Raw genomic sequence first — 20,325 nt, forward strand, 5'->3', positions numbered from 1 at the left:
AAAAGAAGACTTTTATAGAAGCAAACCACATAAATCCACAAATCATGATCCTATTTATGACAAACAAATGTAATCATATTGTTTGAACTATATTTTTATATTAAAAAAGCAGTAAACAACAGACTAGCTGTTCCTAAAAGAAGGCAAGAAAGTAATAGAGCCAAATAGAGGTAAAAACTTTATTTTTTTTAAGATGACATCAAACTAAAAATGAAAAAAGTATATCTGATTTACAAATTAAAAAGTACAAATTACCAAAAGATTTAGTCACATTTTAGCACTATGGGAAAGTCCATAAAGGCAATCAGCCTTGTTAAAGTTTTGACTGTTCTAAATAATGTCTTATTGAGCCACCAAGAATAGGATAAGCAAATAATAATAAAATAATAAACACACACCTTTAGTTCTTAAAGAAATGTAACCATTTTTATTTTACACATTCAGTTCCTTATAAACAGCAATGACTGAAATGTTATTTTTTTTCTCTAAACATACTCTTAACATGAGACTAAAACAATCCTTTAAAAGGGAAACTCTTCCTTCACAGTCAGAGTTTATTGAAACCATAGTTTTTAAAAGCTGCTTTCACACTCGCCTGATTGGTCCACAACAGAGTTTCCTTCCCCTGGAAGTCTGACAGATTTGAATGCTCACCTGAATTAAAGAGCCATTCCAGTTTTAGCATGTTCTTGTGGCATTTTTCAGAGGATGGAGGAAATGTATAAAGGAGAATTTATCTTTAAAAAGCATTTTAAAGTATTTCTTTATTCAGATTATTGTCAGTCAGGAGCAGACAGAAAAATGCAGTTGGAAAAACCTTGTAGTTGCACCACAAGCTCCCTGCTCCGCTCCATTTTGATGCATCCACTTGTAGAGACCGTGACTCATTTTCCTCGTCTGACCCGACATATGGATCTAAACTGTAGGGCTGGATAGCTCCAGTATTGGTCACCTTTTTTGTTGTATCATGGGGCTGTGAGAAAGTGTAAACAAGTGGATAATGGGAAATGAAGACAGGTTCACTCGGTGCCAACAGTCCCGTCCAGAACTCATATCCATTTCTGACAAACTCCTGCCGCGCTGCAGAAACTATGTCCTACAAAACAACACAAGTTTTTTTTAATTCTTTTAATCATAATTCAAAGAAAAGTGTGAATGCTTTTACAATAGATCAAAAGATGATCTGAGTGAGTCTTTAAGGTGTAGAAAAAGATAACTCTAGTCTATCTTAACCCTGTAGAATCCACTGGATCAAATTTGACCACTGTTTTTATTTCTATTTTTGGTCTTTTATTTTAAATTTTTTGGCTGCTATTAACTTGTGCTTCCCATAATGAAGAGAAAAAGTTCAAATTAACTTTAGAAGCCCAGAGGAAAACAGTTATTGGGTTCTTCAGGATTACAATGAAAGTTTCGCTTGCTTTCAAGTGAACCCTGGAGCGGTTCAGTGGAGCGTTAATGCAAAAATACTTTATAGCAAAACATAGACCTGACACTAGTGCTGCACAATATTAAAGATAACTTCTAATGTGCGATAATATGACTTGCAATACATGAACATATGGCAAAACAAATAACATTATTTCCATTTCACTTCAACAGTAATAAAATTCAACGTGATTCACATCTACTCCAAATGATCCTCGTCTAGCATCTAACATGAAAAGGGTGCATCTGATTGGCCAAATGAGGAAAGGGCTTTATTTGATTTGTTAAATACTTCAAACTGTCATGAGATTTTACAAGCAGGTGGGTAAAAATTTAAGGTAACCATTTATTGCAGTTTGAATCGTATTTTGCGATATTGCACGCTGATATCGCGACAAACAATCAATTTGCAATTTATTGTGCGGGCCTACCTGACACTGACAAAATAAAGAAGAACAAATAAGAGGATATTGAGTTTGCAGCGTTTAAGCTAAAGGAACATGGATAAAGACAAAATCTGTAAAAATAAAACAAGGAGCGATTAGTCTGTTTTCTTCTTCATTTTTCTTTCTGGGTAGTTTTCTTTTTTGGGAAGGGTTGCCCTCAAATGAAGAGCTGTTGAGTCATTTTAGTTTTGGAGAAAAATTGAACAAAATCCAATAAAGGTGTGAGTTTTTTGTGTTTCTTACCTTTCAAAAATAGGTCTTAATGTTCATCCTAGTTGATAAAAAACACAGTAAAACAGTTCCTGGTGGGACAGTAAAACTGAAGGTCCAGCTCATCGCCAGCAGGGGGCAGTGTGGATCTACTGACCATCTTCTGAGAGCATCAGTCTCACCATAATACAAGAAGTCTAACCAGCTGTGTTTGTGTGGTTGGCAACAGGACCTGGCCTTCAATAGTTTTGAGCAGCTTTGCATCAACTATGCAAACGAGTATCTGCAGTTCTTCTTCAACAGGATCGTCTTCAAAGAAGAGCAGGTGAGTCCTCTCAGGAAACTCTTCATTAGGGCAGATATTACTAAAACAAATCTCATTCCTATTTGAGAAAAATAGTCTAAAATCTACAAATATTGATTTAGATTCATTCAATTTGGAGCTCACAACTATTGAGAACTAATACCTGATCTCCGTGCAGGAGGAGTACAACAGAGAACAAATCCCATGGCAGAACATCACTTTTAGTGACAACCAGCCCTGCATCGACCTCATAGCCTCTAAGCCTCATGGGATATTGAGGATTCTGGATGATCAGAGCAGTTTTCCTCAGGTGAGGAGGACCTGAGTTCCAGCGTCCTGCAACATCTCTCATATACACAGATGTAAACTCTGTAGGCGTTACTTACAACACGCTCATTTGTTACCAGGCAACAGACCACACTTTTCTCCAGAAGTGTCACTATCACCATGGCAACAACCCGCTCTATATGAAGCCAAAGATGCCCATTCCGGAGTTCACCATCAAGCACTTTGCTGGTCGGGTCACCTACCAGGTCAGCACCTGAATGAACTTGAGAATTATCTTCTTCTTTTTCATTCTAAATTATTAAATCAAATGTTGATCCATTGACTGAAATTCAGGTTTACAAGTTTCTGGACAAGAACTACGATCAGGTCCGACAGGATGTTCTGGAGTTGTTCATTCAGAGCAGAAACAAAGTAAGCAAAAAATGAAAAGATTGCAATTTTCCCTCCTTGAACAGCAGTAACATGCGTGTGTCCCTCTGTGTCCAGATGGTGTCAAACCTTTTCTCGGCTCATGGAGAAGCCATCAGCCAGCCCAGAGGAGGCCACAAGAGGAAGAGCAGCTCCGTCACCAGAAAGTACCAAGCTCCCACCGTCAGCAGCAAGTTCCAGCTGTCTCTGCTGGAGCTGGTGGAGAAGATGGAAAGGTGCTGTGTGTGTGTGTGTGGGGGGTGTGTGTGTGTGTGTGTGCACCAAACTTCTGTCTACAACTGAAATATTCACTTATTTCCCTTCTCTGTTTTTTAGGTGCAACCCTTATTTTGTTCGCTGCATTAAGCCAAATAGCATGAAGGTAAGTCTGCAAACATAAGTTTTGGTCTCTGAACTGTTACTTGGGATTGTTGGTAAGAGCTGGTGTCTGTTTCTGCTTAGCAACCAGGCATGTTCGAGGACGACCTGGTCAGCAGCCAGCTGCGCCATTCTGGGGTCCTGGAGACCATCAGGATCCGTAAGGAGGGATATCCAGTCAGGATGTCATTCTATGCCTTCCTGTTTAGGTGAAACATCATATAAATATTCAAACACAGCAGTCAAGACTTTGTTTTGGTTTAGTCACTGCGCATAAACTGTACATAGGATGTGGTGTTCAGTGTTTCTACATTTTTTCCTCAGATATAAGTCCTTGGTTGGACTTCAGGAGCTTCCAGCAGCGAATGGGGAGAACTGCATCCTTTTGCTCAGCAAACTGTGTCCTCTCCGACCAGGAGTCTTCCATGTCGGGGTGACAAAGGTGATGCAAATGAAAAAAAAAAGACTAATTATGTTTCCTGGTCACACAAATGTCTGGACGGATCGTCTTTGTGTTCAGCTGTTCCTGAAGGAGGACGTCTACCAGCTGCTGGAGTGCAAGAGGGATCGATCCCGTGAGCTCGCCGCTCTCACGCTGCAGCGCTACGTCCGCATGTTTTTTGTCAGGAAGCGCTTCATTGACTTCCGCAAGAAGATGATCAGGTTTCAGGGTCGGTGCCGCGGCTTCTTGCTCAGGTGAGAGAAACGACAAAGCTAGAGACTTTAGAACAGGGGTCTGCAGCCTGAGGCTTTGGTTTTGAAAAAAAAGTTAAAGATTATAACTATGTTTAAAAAAAAAGTGTGTCGTTTTGGTTTATTTGCCTTAGTTAACTGATTTAGGTTACTCGTGCCTATATTTTCTATGTAGATATTTGAACTAGATTCTACATCTTTGTTTAAATTCTTAAAAAACTTAAATAAAAGAAAAGGGATAAGGGCTTATTGAAGTCATAATATTAGAAAATGTCAAACTTTTGCATTTTTAATTCAAGTAAATCTGCTCTAAGAGAAGGATTCTTTTTTACACAAAGTGTATTTTATTTTGAAAGGGACTTGCATGTGATGCTTCAAAAATATAGAAAAATAAGACACTGTTATAACTAATTATTAATATTTATAGTTGTAAATAAAAGGTTAAATGATCGCACAATTTTACATAAATTGTATTTTTCTAAAGGGTGAAATGGGACTTGGTGGCACTCACTGGTTTTTGGTTAGTAAGAAACTGACCCAAATGGCTCTTTCAGTGTGTAAGGTTGCAGACCCCTGCTTTAGAGTATTTACACTATTGTCTTAACTGCTGCACAAAGGTCAAGAGGTCAACAAATAAAGCTTTCATCAAAAAAAATACCGGTAAAACCTAAAATATCCATCCTGCTGAATCCTACTACTACTAGCTACTACTGTACATCCTGAACAGGTTACCAATCACATTCACAGCTAGAGACAATTTAGAGACACCAACTAACTGATGATGTTTTTGGATTGTGGGAGGAAGAAAACTCTAGAAAGAAACCAGGTGGGATTTGAACCAGGTTCTTCTCACTGTGAGACGGGAGCGCTAACCACTCCCACACCACGCAGCTCTCCTAAAACTTCTAGTTTTTTTTAATTTTATTTAAAAAAAAATAGGTTTTTAAATCTAAGATTGAATACTAATTTCTTCAATCCATTTTTCCTTCAGGAAGCGCTATGTAAAAATGAGGGAGAGTTTGATCCGGTTCCGATCTCTGGTTCACATGTACGTCAACCGCAAGCAGTACATCAAGGTACAGCTGCCAATTTTTCACCCAACTACTTTTTGCATTTTAGAAGAAAAATTGTTAAAAAAAACATTCTTCTCTCATGGCTTTGTCTCTTTTTTTCCCCCATGATGCTTCTTTCTACAGATGAAGTTTGAAGCAAAGAGGAAAGTAGAGGAGCTGAGGAGACAGAGAGAAATGGTAAAACTTTTGCATAAAAATCCTACTTTTCATCTTCAATATATCTGTAGCTTTTGTAATAAAAGCAGTGACTCTTGCAGGAGCTGATGAAGAGGGAGGTGGTCAACGTCACGCATCTGGTGATCCCTGCAGAGCTGGGAGCTCTGTTGCAGACAGCAGGAGGTCTGTAGATCAGCTGTTTTTCATGCTGCTCTGTGTTGGTGATTTCTACCCAATTGACTGTCTTTTGTGTGCTATACTGATGTTCATAAATACTATCTTTAAAATATACAGATCAATAGGATTTGAGCCCTTAGGAGTGGATTTATTTGTGAAGTTGAGCTATTTCAAAGTGTCTGCTCTCATCAGCATCAGCAAATGACTTTAAGAATCCTGACGGTGCAGTGCAGAAGCCATATTAACTAATGAATAAGGCATAAGTTTCAAAAACCTTAATGGCATTTTTAAACAGGGCAGAAATAAGATGTGTGGTCAGCGTTCTGCTTTTGTGCTCCCCCCGGCTCACTTGTGCTGCCATCTTTGTGTGTCCTCAGTCAGGAATGAGTTGCACTCAGACTGTTTGGCTCTGCTTCAGGCTCCACACATCCAGGAAGACGCTCAGCTCACGCTGCCTCTGGACATCAACAACTTTCCCTTTTTTCGCTATGTGCAGCAACACTTTAGGGTGAGACGTGCACACCTCATTTTCACAGTCATGCTGCAGGCCATCCCTGACAGGTCGTCTTTAATCCTTGAGCGAGCTTTATAAAGTTCTTTTTACATATGGTCCAATGAAAGTGTACGTCTTAAGTCTTCAAACATAATAAAAAATGTTATGAAAAATTCTCACTCCAGTCATCTTTTGATCTATTTTTAAAGTGTTCCCAACGGTCTTTTACTTATGATTGTCGTTTTTAGTAAAAAAAAATAAAAATAAAAAAAAACGTATCATTTTCTTGGACATAGTTTCTGCAGAGCGGTAGGATTTATCATCTCTCACCACTTCTTTTTTGGTGCCATCCTTTTTATGTAGTTGTTTGTGTAAGGCTGCCAGTTAAAAAAACATTAATCACAGCATAGGAATGGCCAGAATAACTGAGTTTCAAGGCTCAAGTAGTTTGTTTTTTGTACAAACAAAACTGGACTTGCTTAAACTTAAGCTCAGTTTTGACATCAAAAGCTTAATCCATAAAGACCCAGACCCATTTTTCCTTAAAAATGAAATTATGTGGAAAAAAAACACAAACTAAGTTGACCACATGAAGCATTTCAGATATTTTTCTGGTACACAGACGTCACCTGGGGTTCTTGTGGGTTTTAAAGTGGGAGATTTAACAGGTATCAGGTAGAAGAGCTTTAATATACCCTAATAGTAGCTAGTAGTACCATCTCAGTCATTTTACTGAATTGAATTGAAATGGTTTATTTTAAGCAATCAAGCAAGAATGCATGAGAAGTACAAGCATCCATACAAAGATACATCAGACAAAAGATAACTAGGCATCAAATTATTGATTGCTTGAAAGGGAGTCGAAGGAAGCGAACTTGTATAATCCAACCTCGCCTCAACCAAACCATTTCCTTTACTATCATTTCATAACTTTTGATCAGACATTTTTACCTTACTAACATAGCTACAGGCCATTAAAAATCCTTGTGTATCAATAAATCCTGTTACTATAACGCTATTTGAGACTTTATCACAACATTTGCAGATCTATGATTCAGGGAACATCAATTTAAAAAAAAAAAGATTAAATAGGAACGGGGACCAATGACGGAACCTTGTGGAACTCCAAGTGATTAACGGCAATTTAGACTCAAGAACAAACAGAAAAAGTGACGCACGCACTCCAAGTTTATTTAAAGGTAAATTAAGTCAACTACTTAAAGCTTCAAATAGCAATCTGTAAAACCTAAAACTACCTTCGTTTTGAACTATTTTGATATATAGTTACAGCTTCAGGATTCATAACTTGTCATTCCATACACTTAAAGTGACAAAATATCATAGAAGAATTTAAAAGATTAAAACTTTCCATTTTCTAATAATGCAGGAGCCAAAGTTCGGGATGCTGATGGCCCCTCTGAAGTCACCTCTCACCCAGGTGGAGGATGATCTAAGAAGTGCAGCTCTGGAGCTCTTTAACATGGTAGACATCTTTTTATCAATAAAACCAGAATTAGTATTCTGGATGCATAATGACATTGAAACCTAAAAAAAATTAAAAAATCAAGATTTATTTTGTTATTCTTCTGTGTCCAGGTGTTACGGTTCATGGGGGACCCTCACCTGAACGGGGCGCAAGAAAACCTGTTTGGGAATTATATAGTCCAAAGGGGTTTGTTGTCCCCGGGGTTGCGAGACGAGGTCCTCGCTCAGGTTGTCAATCAGGTGTGGAGGAACATCAACTCTGATAATGCAGACAGAGGCTGGCTGCTGCTGCTGGCGTGCGTTTGCTGCTTTGCCCCATCCACCAAGATGGACAAATATCTGCTGAAGTGAGACTTTTTTCCATTCGATGTGAACATAATTCACCTCTTAAAGACAATCTGTCAGAAGACCTTATTTATTCAGCCCCTAAGGCAATTTAAAGTACAAATGACGGACATTTGTTCTCCAGGTTTGTGTCAGACCACGCCCCAGCAGGTTATCAGGCCTTGCTGCAACACAGACTCATCCAAGCAAGCCAGAAGATGCAGCTGTGTTCAGGCTCCGCCCCCGAGACTGCACGGACGTATCCGCTGTCACTCCTGGAGTGGACAGCCAATAGGAAGAGAGCAAACATGGTGCTGCACGTGCACAGTTTTGATGGTAACATGACTTTTTGTTCTGTTTTAGGAGCTTTAGGGAATATAGACCAAAACAGTCTAATTTAAAAGCAGAAAATAATATAAAATATAAATATAAAAGATTTTTTATTTGCATGTACTTCTTAAAATACAAAAGCGTATTTTAATCCTTGTCGGAGACTCCTGCTGTCATTTGCTCTGCCTCAAAGAAAGGCAAAGAGAGCTTTTAATTGCTGGGATAAATTACCTCCTGGTCATTGATTATTCATCGCCACTCAGTATCACATGAAGGAACCCGAGGCTCCAGTTTGAGTCTAATCGCTAAACAATCGTGTGATTTCAAAGCCATGCCACTGGTTGTTTGTTCATGCAACCATCTCTCGCTCTGCAGGAGGGTCCTTCCTGTGTCCAGTCCACTCCTGGACCAGCGGAGAGGATTTAGCGGGACACATCCTGCGCCACAGGTGCCAAACACACACCTTCAGTGTTCACTTACCACACTCCTACAAGCGGTTTCCTTTTCAACGCCTCCTGATTTTCTCCTGCATGAATGCAGGGGAGTGTCCGACTGGTGGAGAGGGAATTCAGTTCTGATGAAGGAGCACGGCCAGTGGGTGGAGTTAGCCGGTCACGACTACGTTCTGGACCTGATTGCAGATCTGGAGCTTCCTGTGGACTTCCCTAAGCAGAAGAGCTACTTCATCATCAGCACTGACAACCCAGCCAGAGTCAGAGCTAATACCAGCCTGTCAGTGTGTGAAGCACCAGCTCTCTGCCATTACACCTCCACATGTCAAAGGCAGCCATTTAGAAAATTCCTCTTCTTTTTCCTCAGTGCTTTGTTCGGCAGCGGCTTCGACTCCGACGAGGAGTTTCCCTCCTCGATTCCTCTGAACAACAGCAGTAGACCCACCTACAGTCTGCCTGACTCTGACGGTTACTACAGCCACGGTGCACAGAACCACACTACAAACACAATATACAACCAGAAAAGTACTATATACTAACAACATTGCATATTGAGTTATTTCTGTAGAGTATTCTGATCAAAGCCAGCAAAATCATCAAATTCTAGGTTGGCCAAAAGTAAAGCTCATATTTTGGCAAATAAATTAAAGCTACGTACGTACAATTTAGGTGATTTAGCTGGACTGCCGTGGACAAAATTGTTGGTACCCTTTGGTCAATGTAAGAAAAACTCACAATGCTCACAGAAATAACTTTAATCTGACATAAGTAATAATAAATAAAAATTCTATGAAATTCAACCAATGAAGGTAAGACAATTATTTTCAACCATGCTTCAACAGAATTATTAAAAAGAACAAAATAATGAAACAGGCCTGGACAAAAAATGATGGCACCCCTAACAAGACAATGTGACCAAAGTAATATGTTAGTGCAAGATGTGCTCACTAATTAGCATCATAGGCTTTTACTATCTATCAGTAATTGGTCAGTTGGCCTATATAAACTGGTAGCCAGTGTTCTGACATGGAGTGGACCGCACTCAACATGGACCAGAGGAAGCAAAGGAAAGCGCTGTCTCAGGACGTTAGAAAGAACATTATAGACAAACTTGTTAAAAGAAAAAGCTATAAGATCATCTCCAAGCAGCTTGATGTTCCTGTGACTATACTTGCACATATTATTCAGAAATTTAAGGGGGCCCTGCTGTGAAAATTCTACTTTTAGAGGTTTTAAATGCATTTTACTGTTCATTCCTCTCTATAAAGGACCTCAATGCTGTATTTTGATCCGTTTGTGCATTTATGAGTAATCTAATACCAACACTCAGTTTCTCCAATGAGCTAGTGGTGATCAGCGAAAAAAACTTGAAAGATGAACTTCAAGCTTAAGGAACATCAGTGTCCGATCGCACCATCCGCTCTTGTTTGACACAAAGTGGACCTAATGGGAGATGACCAAAGGAGGACACCATCGCTGAAAACAAATAATAAAAAAAACAGACTGGAATTTGCTAAACTACATGTTGACAGCCACAAAGCTTCTTGGAGAATGAGAAAATGAAACTTTTTGGAAACGCAAATCAGTGCTATGTTCACAGACAGAAAAATAAGAAAAGAACACGGTCCCTACTGTGAAACATGGACGAGGTTCTGTTATGTTCTGGGACTGCTTTGCTGCATCTGCCACAAGGTGTCTTGAATCTGCAGGGTGCAATGAAATCCAAAGACTATGAAGGGATTCAGGAGGGAAATGTGCTGGCCTGCATCAGAAAGCTTGGTCTCAGTTGCAGGTCATGGTTCTTGCAACAGGACAATGACCCAAAACACAGCTAGAAACACCCATGAATGGCTCAGTGGACAACACATTCTAAAGTGGACTTTTATGAGCCTTGACCTAAATCCTATCGAGCATCTTTGGAGGGAGCTAAAACATGCCATCTGGAAAAGGAATCATCTAAAACTGAGACAACTGGAGCAGTTTGCTTATGAGGAGTGGGCCACAGCACCTGTTAACAGGTGCAGAGGTCTCATTGACAGTTACAGAAAACATTTGATTGCAGTGATTGCCTCAAAAGGATTTGAAACCAAATATTAAGTTAGGGGTACCATCATTTTTGTCCAGGATTGATTTACAATTTTATTTTTATAAATAATTCTCTTGACGCATGATAGAAAAGCAATTTCAGATTTTTACTGATTAAATTTTATTAAAGTTTTATTTATTATTACTTTTGTCAGATTTTAGTTATTTCTGTGACCATTGTGAGCTTTTCATTTATTTACCAAAAGGTACTAACAATTTTGTCCACGTGTGTGGCACATGAACACCAATTCCCTCCATTGTTAAACCAAGTTCTTGTTATCTGCTCCTGAATTTGACACAAGTCCCAAATGTTGCAGCTCTTCAAATGACCACTGGGGGCAGGCTTCAAAAGAGAGCAAATGTATAAAAAGTCTGATTTTGCAACAATAAAATTACGAACATTTCTTTTTTAATGTTCATTCTATGTTCATTACTATATTTTGTATTCATAAAAAACATGTAGATTATATATATTTTTTCCCTTTTAAATCAGATATTTAGGTTTTATTAGAGCTCATGTATTTTTATTGTTTGGGTCATTTTTTGTTCATTAGCAGGTGAAAGAGATCCATGAACTTAAAATTTCACTTTGTTTTGCCAAATATGGCGTTTTTTTTAGTGGGTGGAGCCACTTCCTATCAATATGCTCCTCCTACTTCAGGGTTCAACTAAAAGTTTACAGGTTATATGGTAGTTATAACTGCATCAGTGTCTGTAGTTTTTACTTTTCATGGGGGTTTGAGTTTTTTGTTCAGTAATGACCCATGTGAAAGCAGCTCTCAGCTATGATGGAAAACCAACAAAATGAACTCATACCATGTGAAATAGAAAGAATATTGTATCATCATTTTATTATTTAGCTAATTTTTGTTTCACAGAGTAATTTTTACATAAAGAGAACTGACTAAACCACTTAAGAGAGAAGATTAAAATAAACTACAAAATAAATATTCAATAGCAGCCTTTAGAATCAGGTTGACGAATTACCAATCCTCTTTTTTGAACATTTATTTCAATGTGAAAGCGCTGAATTGGTTCTAGTGACAGTATATAAAGTTTCTCTGTTTTCCAGCAGAATCAGACGCCTACAGTGATGGTCAGACTCAGAGGGGAATGGACCGCTACCTCGACAGTCTGTTTGACCCCGTCCTCTCAGACGGTGCAGTAAGTGGGAAAAATTTTCTTTTTGTACCATTTTAGAGGCCAAATAGTTCTTAAAAATCCAAATATATGCTCTATAATTCCTAAATGTTCTGTAAGAATTGGACTATAAATGCATGAATTTAAGCTCAACAGTTGAAGTTGAACCATAAATGGTTAATACTGGTTTAAAACAAAAGAAGATCTAACTAAATCGTTTACAAAATGTAGAGGTAAAGTATTAACAACCCTTAAAGTTGGAGCTCTGAACTGTATGAAAGCACCTGACGTCTGAGGGTGAATGGAAGTTATCGCTGATGGATGACTGAAACATGTGATCCGTCCACTCACTGTGTGTATGAATAGAGCTGAAAAACAAGAAAGATTAGGTTACTGAATAAACTACCGTAGCTAACAGTAACAGTGGGCAGCGTGCACATGCAGCTGCCTATGGCCTTAAAGGCTTTGCACTTCACCGTGCAGTAAAAATACATATATGTATCTAAAATGTTTTTTTAAAGTAAACTAAATAATTATTGCTGATTATTTTTCTTTATACTTAGAAATCAAACATCTTGACATGATATTTTGTCACATTTCTACGGCCTGGATGCAGTATTTTGTTTCTATTTTGTGTTGGAGCATAAACTTAGGACTAAATAGTGCAACATACATTGTAATTTTACCTTATACCAGTATTTTTATGTTTTTCATCTTTATTTATTTACTTCTAAAAATGAACAGTCACTGTACAAACCTAAAAAAATATATATTTAAATGGAGTTTCACCTTTAAAAAATATGTAATTTATTTAAATTTAGATGTTACAGTTTTAATTTTTTTTTATTACGTGTCACCTTTGTTTTTGTGAGCTCTTAATACATCGTGTACGGTACTTCCTGGAGAGTATTCGGTTCCTGCAGCTCTGAATTGACTCCCTAACAGGTTCTGAATTAACCAGCACAGCATGCTCCCATTTTGCTTGTTTCTTTTTGTTCTTTCTGTTTTGCTTTTAAATCGTCTCTGATCATCTCTGTCGATGCACTCTGCCAACCAGGACATGGAAAGGCCTGGAGGCTTATCGGCGAGGATGAAAGGAAGAGGAGGTGTTGGGATCCCAGGAAAAGGAGGAGACGGGGAGATCTCTGCACCTTCTGGACGACCTTATCCACCAGGAATACGTCCTGGAGGTAAAAGCTAGTCCCCATTCTTCGTTTTTCTTTTTTTTTGTTTGTTTGTTTTTGAGGCTGTGCAGGCACTGTTCTGCTCTAAATGTTTTTATTTTCCTGTTTTTGCTCATCACTAGCTTGACATCAGTGAGATTTCTTTTGTTTTACCATCTATCTCCTATAAATCGTCCACCTTGAGTGAATCTTTAGTACTTGATTTGATCTTGGACACAGTTCAATAGGCATTATATGCTTTCAAAATAGATTTTGTCCTCATATTTTGACAGTCCTTGTCAATTCAAAGTTTGAAAATTCCAGCCTAATTGAAAACATTGCAAAGAGGCAACATTTGCAGAGGAACTTGATCCTTTCTTTGAATAGTGTTTTGTTTAGCTGGGATGAAAAGACATAAAAAGAACTATTTTCCTCATGAAAACAGTGTTTCAGTTTACCAGTGTATTTCACAATAGTGTGAACGCAGTGGGAGTTTCTAAAGAACCAAAGAGAGTAAGCAACGTTAGTGTTGTGCATTTTAAATAACAAAAGTACGATAAAAATCAAAAAATGAAGGAAAACACTATTTTGAGTACATGGTAGTGGTAGTGATACTTTTCAACACTCAAAAAACTGAATCTTGAGAAAATAAAAAGACCCAAATTTAAAAAAAAAAACAGTTATATTTATTTTTGTCCTACAAGAAAAATAATCTGAATATCAAGAAAGTTTTTCAATGCAAATTAATTGTAGTTTGAGAAAACATCTTAGTAACGAGAGTTCATGGTGAGTTCAATTTCCTTACCCCATTTTCATATATATATATATATTTTAAATCTCCCAATGGGTGAAGAATGTTTTATGTCTAAGGAGTCTGTTTTTTTCTGATCTAGCCAGGCAGTTACTTTTTTTTCCTTTGTTCAGATCTTTTATGTGATATAACGCCCTCTGGTGAGCATCTGAAGTAACTGCATGAGGTTTTTGGGGGTTTGGTCTGCTCTCAAAAGCACTGTGTGAAACCAAACAAAAAACAAAAATAAACTTTCGTTCCTGTTTGATTTTGTCGGCAAATTTCAAATCACATAGAATGTTAATAATTACAGAGACTAAAATCCTATTCTGACTACTCACATGATTTTAGTAGAGTAGCATTAAACTAGTTTGAAGCTAATTTTTTGCAAATTAGGAGCTAAAATTAGATGTTTTGTTCAGGTTTTGTTTGAAAAGCTGTGACAAAAAGTTTTATTATATGCTTAGTAGACACAACCCACTTCCTTCAGCCAAATAGAATTAACCCAACTTGGTAGAAGTAAGCTCGTGATTGGACGTCTTTTTGTTGACATCCCATGTAGATAAAAAGACAGAAGACACAACAGGAAAAAAAGCTGACAAAAATTGATTATTTACTTCCTGATCAATTTTACACCTTTTTACCAACATAATTTTGTTCATATTTGTGGATTTGGACCAATTCTACTCTAACTTCCAGGGCTCGGTCCTTTTTTGTTTTTACACCCATCAGTATCGTTTACATGCCTAATATCTGGTAGTTAAACTTTGTATTATAAAGTCAACTTTTACTCTAATCACATATACTGTGATTAGAATTATTTTTTTTCAAAATTCACACTTTTTTAGGTTAATTATGTGGTGGAATCATGCACATGTATGGATGTGTATCACTTTTTTTTTGTCGTTGAGCAAAACTTTTGAGCATCTCCAACTTAGTAAGAGTTCCTTTCCATAAAACCAAATTTATTTAGCTTCTTCTTGAATTAAAAAAAATAGTAAATTTAGGTACTTTAAGTGTGAACTTGTGTTTATGTTGCTCGAGAAAGGGATAATGCCCAACAAAGTCAGATACCCCAAATGTTTTATATCACTGCGCAGGCTTCTTTAAAACACATTTTTGTTTCATCATCTGGACAAAAACAAGCGGTAAGAGCTGAACTTTCTCTGAACTGAAGCTTTATTTAAACTCTCTGCTTCATGTCGGACTGTTCAGGCTTCCACCGCATGTGTTGATTTCTGATAATGCATACTTCCAAGGCCATTATCCTGCTTAGCCACTTACAAAAGAAAAATATTCAATAAATTCCTAGTCCTTTATTGTGGTTCTTTTTCAGTATAGATAGTTTTTTTTTGTTTTTGTTTTTATTTTTTATTTTTTTTTTTTACAAAAAAGTGGTCTGTTTGATACTTGGCATAAACATCAGCACAGACTTCAACCTTGATATAATTGTTAATCCTCAGTTTAGGTTAAATAAAGCATCAATTCAAAGTTAGGCTCTTACCGCTTGTTTTTGTCCAGATAATGAAGCAAAAGTTTATTTTATGGAAGCCAGCGCAGTGATATAGATCATTCGGACTATATGACTGGAACTTCTTTTTTAGGCGTGCATTATCTCTGTGGATTATCACTTTTTATTCCACACCCAGCATCGAGTATCCACCTGGACCACGGTGTAAACGTTGTATACGTTAGAACAGCAGTAGATCCTGACAGACGTGGCTGTTCCTGACTGTAACCCTCTACCCTGCCTGCTGCCCCTCAAGCTGTTCCAGTGCTGCCGGTGGCAGGGGGAATGATGCCCCCCATTCCCACCATGCCGATCCCCTCCCACCACCACCACATCGAACAGCAACAAGAACAACAGCAAGAGCCGCCGCAACCACAGTACCACTACTATAACCGACCCTCACCCCCGTACCAACCCCCCACCTCTTCTCCGAGCACCCCTGCCCCTCGAATGACTCCCGCCCCCTTGCCTCCAGCCAGACCTGCCGCTGCTGTTCCCACCTCCACCCCTTACTCAGACAGAGCTGCTAATGTAGCCCCCCCTGTTAGTGGCGTCCACGGTCTGCCGGGGGTCCCCTCACTCCCAACCTCACCAGTTGTGGCAGGCTTACCTGTGGTGACAGGTGTGCCAGGTACAAGACAAGAGTGCGGGTTTGAATTTCCAGCATGGATTGGCCAGAAATGTGTGGGCGTGATGGATTTGCAGTCCAAATGTTAAATGTTGCTTTTAATGGTTATTTCTAGCTGCATTTAGCCCTGGTAGGAGATGGAACTGTGTGAAGGACTTTGTTTATTGCTTTCAGTAGTGGAAACTTTACTTTTGCTCCTCTTCATCATCTTTTCTCAAAATGTTCTCCTTCAGGATTGGAGCAGACAATACTGACGGAGCAGCAGCAGGCCATCATCAACCAGCAAGCAATCATTCTGGTGGGAAACATTTCATTTGCTATTTTTCTGTTTAAAAAAATAAGTAATGACCCTAAAATGAAATTCACTTAAAGTTTCCTCCCTTGCCACACATTCCTCTGACAAGATTTTATGCATCACAGCCATTTTAATAGTGATGAGCTAAAAGAATGCTGCGCAGTAAAGTGTTTGGCTTAATGTGCTCCATGTGTGGGTTTCTTTGGTGCAGGCCCAGCAGATGACCATGCAGGCCATTGCAATCCAGCAACAGATGCTCTCCTCTTTTCCCCCTGTTGCTCCAGCTCCCCAGACACCTCCCTCTCACCATCCCACCCAATCGAAGCAACGCTCACACACTCCCAGCCCTGTGAGTGTGCTGTGTATGCATAACACATTTTAGTCAGTTATGCAACACACTGTGTGGACAATTCCTATTTATGACTGTGTAAAGACCCACTCAAATGAGGTTTTTACCATGTTCTTGTGACATTTTGCTCACGATGAAGGACTAATAGAAAGACTAAAACTACATTTCTGAGTGTTCAAATTGTAGAGCAGGTGAAAAAATGTCATTGGAAAATCCTTGTAGTTGTGACATAGAAGCTACTACGGCAGGCCACAAGCTCCCTGCTGGTCCTAGAAAAGTTTTTAAAATTTTGGATAAAAACATCATTATTGGAAGACTACTGGGAACGCTTTTACAGCAGATCAAAAGACGATCGATGTGGGACTTTAATGAGGAAAGCTTCAGAGTAAAACTGAAAGTTTCTTCCCTCAACTGTTTTCTCATGTGAAACATGCAATTATTTATTACTTTCATTCCTTGTGTTTCTGCAGACCAAAGGGAGCGATGAGTCCCACAGGCCCACTGCTGTTCAGAGGAAAACAAGTACGTTTTGATGAGAGAAAATCATACATTTTTACCGCTCTTTATTCTAGATTTCACTAAACTCCAAAAGTATTGATTGCTGAGTCAATCAGCTCAATAATATTAATTACAAACAGATCCCCCGATCCTCTTGGTTGCTTCTGTCTCTTGTCTGGGTCATGTAATCCTGGTTGATTCCACATCCTCTCTCACACAAATGAACGTCTCAGAATACCACACAGCGACTCTCTTCTAATTGGCTTACTGTTTACAGGATCTGCATCTACAGTCAATGTAGTCGGATGGAAAAAGATCTGTGCACACCAATCTTTCTGCTACAGTATTGCTAGATAGCAAGATAGCTATTTAGCTAGCTATTTAGCTAGCTAGCTATCTGGATGGATGGATGGATGGATGGATGGATGGATGGATGGAAGGCTATTTGATGCTGAACTGCTCAGAGAATGAGTGAGATCATATATAACCTACAGTCGTGCAAAAGTTAGGACACCCATGAAATTTTGTAAAAGTTAGTGATAAATTAATTATTCTTTATTCTTAATGTTGTTGATTTTCAAATAGTATAATTTTTGCAGTTTCTCCTAAAGATAAAAAAAAATGTTTAGGATTTTGTGTAAATATAATTTCACAAAACAGTTATGCTATCTGGGGAAAAAGCGATCCCTGTTAACATCAATTGATATTTCAAACTCAGCTTTTTGATTGAGGCTTTATCATTTTAAGCCTAAAGCACTTGTCTTGTGTGCTAGTTCTTAAAGTGAGAGTGAACATGATGGTGAGGGTAAAAGATCTGTGTGAAACTACAGAAAAACTACTAGCTAGCTGCTAAGTCTGCTGAGGGGTTTATAAATATCTAAAAAAATGTTTTAATCTGCCACTCTACTGTCTGGAAAACAATCTGCAAGTGGAAGTTCTTTGCAAAAAATTACTAACATGTTCAGGGTTGGTCTTTACAGCAACTTGAGAGCAAATTCCAAAATGCACTAGACCTCACAGTAAACTGTGGCTTTGGTTAATGTGAAAAGTACATGGCTCTGCACAAGTTTAAATTGTATGGGAGGTTGTTCAAACACAAACTCAAAGGTTTCCAAGGGAAATATGGAGGCCAGACTGAATAGTGTTGATAAAACAGTGTAAAACACTCTACTGAATGTGGGAATCAGTAAAATATGGTGAAAGTTGTCTGGGACAACCCCTAACGGGATATTTGGACATTTGGAACAGTCTTTTGAAATATTTAGTTAAACTATTTTAATTTCTTTAAAAATGTTACAAAAATAAACAACCTTTCATTGGATGTCCCAACTTTTATATGGTTGTAGATCCCTGTGCAATCACAAAAATATTTGTATAAAAAAACATTTACATGACAGTGCAAACCAAAAAAGCCACATTTCTATCTGGGAAAACAAACTGCATCCACTGCTGCCTTGCAAATGAGAGGCTAAAAACCTCAAGTATCCTTTAAAACCATGGTGTCAGTCCTCCAAAGCAACACAAAAAACACACTTTAAATGTTTTTGTAGGGAGATATGGAACTAAAAACATTACAACACAAAGTTTAAATCAGAAACAAATAAAAAAGTCACGTACGTTTGGTGTTCTGAGTATTTATCCATTATTATTTAAGCTTTAAATTTGTTCTTTTGCCAATTAGAAATCATAAAAAAGATTAAAACATTTTAGTCTGTCGTTTCAATATTTATTTAAGTTTGAGTGATGGAACATAAAGATCTAATTCCAGGTCCGACACGTGCCTCCCCTGCTGAGGATGTGGTTCAGTCCAGTGTGAGTAACACAGAGCGCATAGATCCCAGCCACGACATCAAAGACATCATCAAACAGCATCAACCTGCAGGAACCAAGTCTTCTTCTGGGTCTCCTACACAGAAGTAAGTCACACGAACTGCTCAAAGACGATCCGTTTTAAAGTGCGCTCAAAGTGGGATGATCTGTGTGCAGGAGGGGTGATGGGAAGACATTTGTGAAGAAGCCCGACCCTCATGACGAAGCTATGGAGATCCTTAAAGACCAAATGGCGAACCCGCCGAGGCCGGTACGTCCCACAAAAATCAAATCAAATCACAACCAAATTAAACTGTTTGGGAATTTTCTTTTTTTAAGTCTCAGAAAAAGCCTCCGCCGTCCCAGCCTAAGGAAGAAGAAGGCATCAAGGCTGCTAAACCCACTAAATCCCACCTTCCAGGGACAACCAGCTCCAGCATAAGCCCCGCCCCACCTCTAGGTACATATGCAATAATCCAGTCGCAAACCTCAAAACATGAAAAAATGTCTACAATTTTAAAAAAGTTTTAGCACAATTCAAAACAAATAAAAAATATATATTATTTTCAAACTCTACACACAGAAAAATGTTAAAAAACAAACGTGTTGGTGTTTTAGTCTCTAGAGATTTGCCCACAGAGGAGGAGGTCATCCAGACTCAACTCCACCGAAAAACCAGTGAAGACTACTACACTTACTCCAACGTTCCATGGAAGCTCTACCTGAGAAAAGAGGTGGGTTCTATCTTACTATTATTTCAGCTCAGCGTCTTTTTATAGGCTTTGTGTCAAATCTATTTTATTTCAATAGAACCTTTTTTATCTTTTCCTCTTTGCAGGTGTTTTATCCTAAAGAGACTTTGAACAATCCTCTGGTGTTGGACCTGATCTTCAGACAGGTTTGTTTAGCTTTTTTTAGTGAAATACTCCATTTGCCAACAATTAGAATCATCCAAGTCCGCTAATTCTTTGGAAAGATGGCAAATGAGAACAGCAGAGTGGAAGGCTGTTATAAATGAAAGGATCTAAAATACATATTTTAACCAGTTTTATTATTGATGAGTTATTATTAATGAGTTTCTAAAAATAAGAATTTCCTCTTGCCATTGCAAGGAAACAGCACAGATTTCGGATTAGGCCAGAAGGCCCAGACTGGCCGACACACACAATACAGGGGCGTAGTAAATAATTCGAGGGGCTCAAGACTTCATTTAAAAAATGTAGCTTATGTTATTTTTGCTTATATACGTTTTAATTGATCATTTCTCTATGTTAAGACTAATATTGACTCAGAAATTGGGGGAGAAGAGGTGAAGCAAATCTTTTTGCCGAGGGGGCACCTTCCCTCACTTGCCCCCCATAGCTCCGCCCCTGACGGAAAACCACCAGACCTGCTTTCAAATTACTTTAGTTA

At 38.4% G+C, this 20,325-nt stretch overlaps 1 protein-coding gene across 1 annotated transcript in view; it reads left to right on the forward strand.

Annotated features, from left to right (window-relative positions):
- The window catches only part of myo15aa (myosin XVAa), a 38,338-nt gene that overhangs the window by 7,522 nt on the left and 10,491 nt on the right, over positions 1 to 20,325 (forward strand). Inside the window, exons 13-41 of the mRNA XM_036213067.1 lie at positions 2,314 to 2,409; positions 2,567 to 2,698; positions 2,796 to 2,921; positions 3,010 to 3,087; positions 3,163 to 3,320; positions 3,421 to 3,466; positions 3,547 to 3,671; positions 3,787 to 3,904; positions 3,983 to 4,158; positions 5,147 to 5,231; positions 5,352 to 5,405; positions 5,486 to 5,567; positions 5,939 to 6,069; positions 7,442 to 7,537; positions 7,651 to 7,886; positions 8,009 to 8,199; positions 8,569 to 8,641; positions 8,734 to 9,128; positions 11,806 to 11,894; positions 12,928 to 13,060; positions 15,590 to 15,983; positions 16,136 to 16,259; positions 16,468 to 16,605; positions 17,076 to 17,127; positions 18,872 to 19,019; positions 19,090 to 19,183; positions 19,252 to 19,372; positions 19,531 to 19,646; positions 19,751 to 19,810. Of these exons, the coding sequence (XP_036068960.1) occupies positions 2,314 to 2,409; positions 2,567 to 2,698; positions 2,796 to 2,921; positions 3,010 to 3,087; positions 3,163 to 3,320; positions 3,421 to 3,466; positions 3,547 to 3,671; positions 3,787 to 3,904; positions 3,983 to 4,158; positions 5,147 to 5,231; positions 5,352 to 5,405; positions 5,486 to 5,567; positions 5,939 to 6,069; positions 7,442 to 7,537; positions 7,651 to 7,886; positions 8,009 to 8,199; positions 8,569 to 8,641; positions 8,734 to 9,128; positions 11,806 to 11,894; positions 12,928 to 13,060; positions 15,590 to 15,983; positions 16,136 to 16,259; positions 16,468 to 16,605; positions 17,076 to 17,127; positions 18,872 to 19,019; positions 19,090 to 19,183; positions 19,252 to 19,372; positions 19,531 to 19,646; positions 19,751 to 19,810 (3,867 nt within the window). The remainder of the gene's footprint in view (positions 1 to 2,313; positions 2,410 to 2,566; positions 2,699 to 2,795; positions 2,922 to 3,009; positions 3,088 to 3,162; positions 3,321 to 3,420; positions 3,467 to 3,546; positions 3,672 to 3,786; positions 3,905 to 3,982; positions 4,159 to 5,146; positions 5,232 to 5,351; positions 5,406 to 5,485; positions 5,568 to 5,938; positions 6,070 to 7,441; positions 7,538 to 7,650; positions 7,887 to 8,008; positions 8,200 to 8,568; positions 8,642 to 8,733; positions 9,129 to 11,805; positions 11,895 to 12,927; positions 13,061 to 15,589; positions 15,984 to 16,135; positions 16,260 to 16,467; positions 16,606 to 17,075; positions 17,128 to 18,871; positions 19,020 to 19,089; positions 19,184 to 19,251; positions 19,373 to 19,530; positions 19,647 to 19,750; positions 19,811 to 20,325) is intronic.

This window comes from Oryzias melastigma, linkage group LG8 (assembly GCF_002922805.2).
Source record: "Oryzias melastigma strain HK-1 linkage group LG8, ASM292280v2, whole genome shotgun sequence".
Taxonomy (NCBI): domain Eukaryota; kingdom Metazoa; phylum Chordata; class Actinopteri; order Beloniformes; family Adrianichthyidae; genus Oryzias; species Oryzias melastigma.